At 35.8% G+C, this 9,260-nt stretch overlaps 1 protein-coding gene across 1 annotated transcript; it reads right to left on the bottom strand.

The window, feature by feature from the left end:
• Window positions 1-873: 873 nt before the first annotated feature.
• On the bottom strand, window positions 874-5,787 carry LOC137922870 (uncharacterized protein PF3D7_1120000). Its single transcript, XM_068765963.1, has 4 exons — window positions 5,680-5,787; window positions 2,916-3,001; window positions 2,211-2,358; window positions 874-2,003 (listed from the first exon to the last, which is right to left on the bottom strand). The coding sequence occupies exons 1-4, from the start codon at window positions 5,785-5,787 to the stop codon at window positions 1,155-1,157; spliced, it is 1,191 nt and encodes a 396-aa protein (XP_068622064.1). The 3' UTR covers window positions 874-1,154.
• Between the last annotated feature and the right edge of the window lie 3,473 nt (window positions 5,788-9,260).

The raw sequence follows: 9,260 nt of genomic DNA, 5'->3' as shown, positions 1-9,260 counted from the left end.
CGTTCCGCAAACACCTTATTCGCCTGATTTAGTTCCGAGCGACTTCTGGTTATTCCACAAACTCCAACGCAGGGACGCCGTTTTGACACGACCGAGGAGATAAAAACCGAATCTAAAGTCTTGAAGGCTATATCGAAAAAACACAATTCCGACTGTTTCGAAGACTGGAAAAAGCGTTAGAAAGTGTAAAAAAGACCAATACCTAGCCACTTCCGCACACGCAGTGGCAGTCGACACTTTGACTCTGTGTTTGGCACTAATCGGTGTAACATATTCTAGACATACATTTTTATGTGTATTATGTATATGTATATGGAGGGGCGACACTTACTTACACTCTGTGTTTGGCACTAATCGGTGTAACATAACTCCTGAAGATGCCTCGTGGAGGGGTGAAACACGTGTTGAGTAATTTGGCGGTGGCGGTTGTGTGATTCACATTGTTTGCCGCATACGCATTTATCAGCGGGTTGGCGGGCGGTGCACTTTATTGCACGACTGCCACTGCATATACGGATGTGGCTAGGTATTGGTCCTTTTCTTACTTAGGATGGACTTCCGCGAGGTAACGCCTGATTCCATTAAAAAGAAAAAGTGTATTTTATCGGACGAGGATTACTTTAAAGTAGATGAAATTGATTTGGAAGAATAAATAAGGAATTTACATTTCATAAACAAATTCGCCTTACTTTTTCATCACAGTATTACTAATGAGCAGCCATATAGGCAGCTTTTTAAGATTAAGCAATAACTTTCGGAATATTTTCTCCTAGAGTAAATTCAGATAAATTTTTATCAATAGTATATTTCTTGCCTTTGGTAATAAAAATTATAATAAAACAACTTTACTAATAAGCGTTGATATGCATTTATTTTTATCTTTTTCTTAAGTTTTGTTTTCACAAATCGTTCTTATAACTAAGATACTTATATCATAACTTCGAATATCTAAAATCGTATAGATTATATTTTACTATAATCACTTGTTCTACTGTTCTTATATTTTTATAATTTATTTACACAAACAATGGCACAGTTTGCTGCTCTACAAAATACGCTAGCGATACACATACAAATGACTAACGAATTGTAAGTAGAATCAAATAATACAGTAAATATCAATTTATACTTATTTCTTATACCTTAGCATTTCATCAGATATTAGATCTAAACTTTAATGTACCTCTGTTAATTTTACGTCCTGTTCTTTTTAAACTCCTCTCAGAGGCTATTCTGGAATTATCAAATTCATCTACCACTGAACTCCCATAATTAGATTCTGGAATTTCAGGAACTATTTCTTCTATAACCGCGGGAGCTATGGATGCTGCATTCATTTCTTCGATTTTACTTAACACGATCTGAGGCAATTGTACTGAGTCTGTATTATATTCAGGTTCTTTATACGCTTCTGCTACGCTCTCTCCTTCACTAAAATCTACACTTTTCAGATCAGTATTGACTAATTCTCCTTTTTTATAATTAACGACTTGTTTTACACTATCCAGGATTTCCTGTGATTTTTCCTTGTCGTTGTTCTTGATGTCATCTGTTAGATTAATGATTTCCTTCTCAACTACTTTCACTTCTTCTTTCAAATCTTGGATTCCGTGGTTAAATAAGTTGAATTCTTTGTTAATATTTTGGACCATGTTATGGTTACTGTTTTTAATATCTTCTCTAATGGAATCCATTATTTTCCTGTCGTATTCTTTTATATCTTCTTTAATCGATTTAGTATTTGTCGCTCCATTATTAAACAGGGTTTCAACGATAATGTTTTGTTTTTTTCTATTCGCTTGGTTCCATCTTTGCGGTGGTGGTTCAACTGCTTCGGTATTCGGTGCTGGATTATTCATTAGTGTATTATCAGATCCCTCCGGTTGGGCTTGGTTTTCTTTACTTTCATTTGCGACTTTCCCGAATTCCATGTTAATGTCGTAGTATGCTGGAGAGTCTTCGCAGGGGATAGCCTCACGAGGTCTGGTGCAAGTCAATACTTCCTGCAAACGTAACAAAAATCCGGTAAGAGAATATTTCGTATTTCCGCGATATATGAAATTAGGTATCCAAATATTTAGAGCAATTGTTTGTAAAGATGATAAACCAACTGTAAATTATTTAAAATATGTAAAATTGTAAACAGAGATAAGGACTCGTTAGATTTTATTACTAAATAAATGTTAGTAGAAAATATTTGCATTACTGACTTGGTTAAAAACAGTTTCCGCTGGACATATGAAACTCCATCTATAGGTTACCGCGCGACCGGAAACAGATTGCGAAGGCAGGCACACGTGGAAAATCTGACACTCGTTGTCGACGTCTGCGTAGTAGCCGTAGGTACGGTTGTCACAGCTGCGGACATATTTATTGTTAATACAAATACTACTTATCAGACAAAAATAAATATACATTTATTCTACGATTTTTCGAATTTGTTCTATTTCAGTGAATTTGCGAAAATCCTTTGATGTCTTTATATTTTTATTTATCAATTTTATTTCTTCTATGTTAATGTATTCTATTTTCGAATCCATTTTTTCAGTAACGATCGGTCATGAAATCAATAATACCTAATAACTAGATCCGTTACTGAAAATCATCATTGTAGTACGGGTTAAGATGTACCTGAGTAAAGGTTACCATTGTTGGTAAGTTAAGATAAAAAATTTTCCTTCGTTCTTTTCTTTCTCGTCTTTCTGTTCTTTCTTTTCTTACTTTGTTCGTTTTTAAAGGAAAATAATGTTTATAACACTTTTTACATAATTTATCTATGATTTCTCTCCATAATGAAATTAATCGTGTTTTAATGAAAATATGAAGAAAAAATTAGCCGAATCGGTAAAGCCGTTCTAGAATTTTACTTTAATACGTTCAGCAAATACTTTTTTTATTTTTAAAAGTAATCTTACCTGAAAGTGTCGGTTATGTTCTCTCGGATCGACGTTGCGTTTGCAGGTAGGTTCATTGTATCAGCTTTCGATTGAGTTGCCATCTCCTAGAACAAACCACTGAATTAGTACGGAAATTTCTAGGGTCTGACGAGAAATTTGAAATCACCATATATAGACAAATTAAAATGCTATTTGAGTTTATAAACGACGTTTCAGGCTATAGACGCCTACTGCAATGCACAGCCTCCTCCCAAAAATCATTCTCCGCTGCCCGTATACAGCGACTTCCTGCTGCCTTAAGTATGACGTCGCGGAAATATATATATATCTATATAAAGATAAATATATAATATATATATATATATTTAATTATGACTTTATGCTTTAGTTTCTTATTTAACCCTTTTCTTGATAATGTATCTGTAGAGATACATCAGAATTAAAAAAAATAGTGGCATCAATTTTGAACGCATAGTAATCATTTAATTGAATGTTTAGGTAATTTCTTAATTTTCGAACGCTTGTTCAGTTTTTTCTGTTGGCATCCTTGGGTCTTAAAAGTCAAGTTGTATGAATATTAATGTAATATTAAAAAAAAAATCTGCCAAGTTAAGGGATAAGGTGACAAAACCGTGCGAACTAAACCACCAAAACATCATCCTGTAGAAGACCAGCCGCTGAAGGTCATCTGTAGTCCCATGCTGAATAGATCTGTTTGCGTAACATGAGATACATACCCACACATAAACGGATACTATACCGTTCGGAATAATTAACAAATGTTTTCATTTGTGTGTCTATTTACATACATAAGACTGTCCGATTAAAATCCACTAAAATCAATGATAAAAGTAACAACGTGACGAATTAATTTTTTGCGTACGCAATGAACATTCGTAGATTGGTCTAAAACAATTAAAAATGAAGGTATTTTTGCAAGTAAGCGAAACATCTCATAGCATTTAAAATTACGTTTAATTCATTCCATACAACAAAGATAGCATAATGATTATATTTTCTAGACAGAAAACTGTTAGTGTTGCGATTGCTTAAATGTAATCATCAGCATAGATAGACGTCCACTACAAAACATAGGCCTTCATCGAAGTATTTCGCTGCTTCCATCGACAACTCGGCGTATCGCCTCCATCGATTCGTGGTCACGTTTCAGCACCATCGACCTTCGGTTACACGAACGATGTGTTCTCGAGTGGTGTTATATTTAATTCAGAAGGCGGGAGGCTGTTCCTTTTTATTAGGCCTTCACTCACGGATGCAAGGAAATACTAGCATTAATTATTTCTTCAACTATCACCTCGTCATGCTTTCCTAAGGCACGGTGCAGCAGTTTCAGTAGAACTATAATCAGTACTACCTTAAAAGCCTTGTGCACATTCCCGTATTGGAAAACTGTGAAGGTTTACCCGATTAGGCCAAGACTTCATAAAATGTCTGAACGTTCCTTTCTACGTAATTAAAATACGATTTTTTTTTCTTAAAACGATAATATATATTTAAAACGATAACGTTCCTTTGGCCGCGATAGATTAAAGATACGATTTGCATTTCAAATCGAGCACACAACTCGTCCGGAACGACGATGCACGTACAAAACGCACGTATTGACGCGGAAAGATTTTATCATTAACAATGTGTATTCCTGATATAAAGATTTTATGTTTATCAAGATATTTGAAAAAGATATCTCGTAAAATTTAATTTACTTTTTATATTGATTTAATTTTTGATTTATGTATCTCAAGTTCTTAGTTTCAGGTCATCACCATAATCATCATCATTAGATGATTGTCGCCAATTGCAAGACATAGGCCCTTCCTAAAAGATCGCTACAATGACCTTGCGTTGTCCACATCTAATTTTCCATCAAGAGGAAGACCAACCAGGTAGACGCAGCTCGTGAACGCCATTCGAAGATCTTTTGGCCTCAACGGCTGACGATTGCATCAGCAGTCGGTGACCTATGTTCCTCTGCTTATTTCCTCATCTCAGATTCGATGTTGCAGCGAATCTCCGAGCATAGCTCTCTAGATGACGGCGTCTTAGATCCATATCCCATCACCAGCAACACACAATGGTCAAAGACTTTCGTCTTCAAACATTGTGGTATTTTGGTCGATGTTTCGGAACTTCCAGGAGGCTGCCCTTCCAAGTTGGATTCACGGTGTGATCTCTTTCTCAAAGTTAAACTTACCCAACTGGACGGTTTAGCCCAAGTATAATTATCATCAATTTCTAAAATATGGACTATAATAAAAATACTACTGATACCAGTGAATTTGTCACAAGAATAAAAAAAAATCAAAGCCTTCGCGAAATTATTTCGCGTAAAAGCATTAGAATATACGCGATTAGCATTTTAAAGTAATAACGTCATTCATTCATGAGTGAATGGTCGTTTGATCACACGCGAATGTTTTGCAGAACGAATTCCTCGTCTGTCATTGTTCGTGAGTTTATTTTTGGGAACGACGGATCATTATTCGAGACCGCTTCCAAAAAAAAACGGCTTGTTTATGCGCTTTAAATAATTTATGATCAGAGAAAACAGACGACCAATATTATTATACTTAAGCGTCTAAATCTACACAGATTAAAAATATAACGAATACGAATAACGAGTACGAATGTTGCCATATTTATCAAAATTGTTGACAATCAATAGAAGTCGTGTTAAAAGTTCAAATTTCGAATAAATGAATTTTACCTTTATCTTAAAATTTTTTACACCATTAAACACCATGTACAGACATAGTAAACTTACCCTCAGCATCTTGTGTAGGATACCGCTCTGCAACTCCATCTGGATATCATCAGCTAAAACGCTCGCCGCACAGAGAATAAGCACCAAACTCCTCAATATTGTGCCCATCTTGAAGCTTCAGCTAGCTAAATGAAAAAAAGTTTTTATAATTTCACAATCATATTTTTAATATTACTAAAGATATGTACTCATGAGGAGACAACCTTCAAGTGTTTTAATTACTTTAAGATGTATCAATGAAAAAAAAGAAAAAAATGTATCAATGACAAATATATATAAAGAAAAGTAGACGGAATCTAGTTAAGGTTCTTGTTAGACGTTAAGAAGGCCGCTTCTTACCGGTACTCTTGTAAATCTATGAGAGAGATCTATCTATATATATCATATATATCTATATGTCTAGCAGTGGAAGCCATACGGCTTAAAATAATGGTGATGAGACAATATTTTTTGCCAGAATTATTAAAAAAAAAAACAAATGTCTGTACAACGTACTTGTCTACTGATCCATTAAAATAATTGATTTAAAATTCAAATAACTATATACATACAATCATATACATAGATGTTATTCGTACGTTATGTGTCCAATTTGATGGAAAATATAATAAAATTTACTTCCCAATAATGTCATCTTTTAACTCGAATTCTACTAGCTTTTCTAAGGCTACCATATCTGAGAACAGTTCACAATGAAGCCTTTTATGTATCTTTAACCTTTCCTTAGTACGCTTGTGGAACATTTATTCCCTAGCTACTACGAACAACGTCATATTCAAAAGCAACAACATGTTCCTAAGTCTGTATTTGTTTAGCACGTGCTGGTGTAAAAATTTATGCAGGGAGATCATATCCCAGTTGAAGAAAAGATTTAGCACGAAGAGTGACTACACCCGTGTAGGTTTACAGTGTTGTGTATGTTTTGCGAATCGAGTACTACTCGGTTCTCAGGATCGACACCAGCTTCTCTTGACCACCCTCAACACAGGCTAGGCGGACCCGGCCTCCGATGTTGTAAGTACATGTGTGCATGTTCGATGTAAATAATATAATACAATAATAATCCGTCCGTCCGAAATCCGTCTAGATCAACGTTTATATAAATATTACTGAAAGCACAGATAACAGTACAAAAAGTAGTCAATAAACATAAAACGTATTGCTTGCTTGGCGGCTTAGTTTAGACTGAATATAATGAGGCGGACGATGGTTCGACGTGGTCTCGAATCATCGTGATAGCACTACGAGGGTTTCGGGGGTAGCGTATACACGCATACCCCGGGATGGGCTATCGAAAAAATAGCACGGCGCGACGGAAGTCGGCGTGGCGATCCCTGACCGGGAGATACCGCGGTCCCCCGTATAGCGCAGAGGACGGCCACCAAGAGGGGGGTAGGAATGCCACATATCCCTGTCCTCCCCCCAGAGGCAGGGCATCTTGAACACCGAAAGATTTCCCCACCGAAACAAAAAAAAGGCTGAATATAATGCTGTTAGCCCGGGGGTTTCAACAACTTCATCGGAATTGAGTTCAGGAGGCAGAAGGATCTGGGAACTTAAAAATAAAACTGAAGCTCAACGCATACTGGTTGTAAGATGACTTTCACACGTAGTAAAACACTCTACACGAGTAGAGTTATATGATGCGGCTTGGGAAGACAGCGTGGGCTACAGGCGAACCAAAGATAGATCCGGATCCAACCTCGGTTCGCCCACGCGGTTAAGAAACGGGTGGCCTGCCTCTAAAAACGGGTGCTGTAGTGGTAAAACGTATGAAAACCAACATAACGCCTACCGATCACGAACTTAGGGCATAGTGAGCAGTGGGTGTATGAGCGGATACGTCTTTTTTCAATGTCTATACTAATTTAATGGAATCAGGCGTTACCTCGCGGAACTCCATCCTAAGTAAGAAAAGGACCAATATTTAGCCACTTCCGAAGATGCAGTGGTAGTCGTGCAATAAAATGCACCGCCCGCCAGCCTGCTGATAAATGCGTATGCGGCAAACAATGCGAATCACACAACCGCTACCGCCAACTCAACGACTCTGTGTTTGGCACTAATCGGTGTAACATAACTCCTGAAGATGCCCCGTGGAGGGGTGAATCACGTGTTGAGTAATTTGGCACGGCTACCACTGCATGTGCGAAAGTGGCTAAATATTGGTCCTTTTCTTATCTATACTAATTTACAACTGTAATCAAAAAGTAACGTAAACATAAAACTGATGAACGAAATGTGCAATAAATCAAATATTTAGTCTTTGAAAATAATCGATTTACCCATAGATAGTATTTTAATATCATTTCGTTCAACCAAAACCATTTTGAAGCATGTTTTATGTTTCAAACGCAAGTCTCTATTGGTCGATGTCATACTGCATTGGTCTTTCGCGACTTTTTTTACCAAAAACTTTACTCATATCATTCCGCTACCACCAATATTCCGAATGTTTCGAGGAACGGAATAAGCGTTGGCAAAAGAGCCTTTTATCGGACGCGGATGATTTTGTAGAGGATGAAGTTGATTTGGTAGAATAAATAGAGAATTTAGATTTTAAACAATTTCATAATACTTTTTGATCAATCTTCAACAATCTTAAACAATTCACACTATGTGTATGTGTTTATAGAGGATAGGTAGCAACGTCCTCTGCATACCATAATATCACACTGCGATAGCCAAATCGCATGTCGATCGTGGCGATTAAGGTACGTCCCTCCATAAATATGTTACTATTTATAGTAAAATACACAAAACTTTGAAACAGCATATTGAAGGGTAACAATCGACTGACCGAAACAGTAGCACGCGTAGAACGCCTAGCGACACAAACACTTACATTAAAAAAAGAGAAGAATGGAGAAACAAATTGAGCTCTTCTGACTTTCGTGTCGATGAAAATCTTATCACAGATCTCTTTTATCTACATAACTTTTCTTGTTTAATATCTATAAATATAAATGTATATAGTTGCCCGTAATTTCGCTGAATGTTAATACATTATTTAAATGTATAAATTAAATTCTGACAAATATATTTATTACTCGTGTATTATAATAAATATTAATTAACAGTGGATAATACTTTGCAACATATTACATAAAATATTTTTTTAAATTATACAGAAATTTTTTTATCTGTGTACAAGATGACATATGACATATTAACAAAAATGGCGCGTAATAATTATAATTTATTAATTGTAAATAAACTTAGTATTTCTCAGTAAAATATAAATAATATTTAATATTAAAAATAAAAGAAAAATATGGCATACCGTTTTCAATAAAATATATATATATATTTTTATTAAAATGAAGCGTGATCACATTGGCAACACTGCGGTAACTTTAAACTCACAAAACTTCACGGAGCTTATACACCAAGAGCTTTCGCAAAAAACTCAGGAATGCGAAAATTTTCATTCTATTTCGCTCTTTTATAAACGATAGCTGGGACGTGTCGCGGAGGTAGCGGAATCTCCAATGAGGGTTCGTGTACGGTCTGCAAAAACAATTTCAACTGGTTTATATTCAAACCACTAAGTAATAAATCAAATGTTGCGCCCACTTAAA

The sequence above is a fragment of the Battus philenor genome, unplaced genomic scaffold, assembly GCF_028537555.1.
Source record: "Battus philenor isolate CCGP_79_NKW_IND1 unplaced genomic scaffold, ilBatPhil1.0.hap1 SCAF_20, whole genome shotgun sequence".
NCBI lineage: Eukaryota > Metazoa > Arthropoda > Insecta > Lepidoptera > Papilionidae > Battus > Battus philenor.
The sequence above is the reverse complement of the archived record's forward strand: the minus strand, read 5'-3'. Positions and strand labels throughout refer to the sequence as shown.

What these genes read in the sequence shown, in the direction of transcription:
- LOC137922870 (XM_068765963.1), bottom strand. Translation starts at nt 5,787, where the DNA reads ATGGGCACAATATTGAGGAGTTTGGTGCTTATTCTCTGTGCGGCGAGC. An exon ending in TCCTACACAAGATGCTGAGG is followed by an intron (nt 3,002 to 5,679) that starts GTAAGTTTACTA and finishes GGTTTGTTCTAG; the next exon opens with GAGATGGCAACTCAATCGAA. An exon ending in AACATAACCGACACTTTCAG is followed by an intron (nt 2,359 to 2,915) that starts GTAAGATTACTT and finishes ATATGTCCGCAG; the next exon opens with CTGTGACAACCGTACCTACG.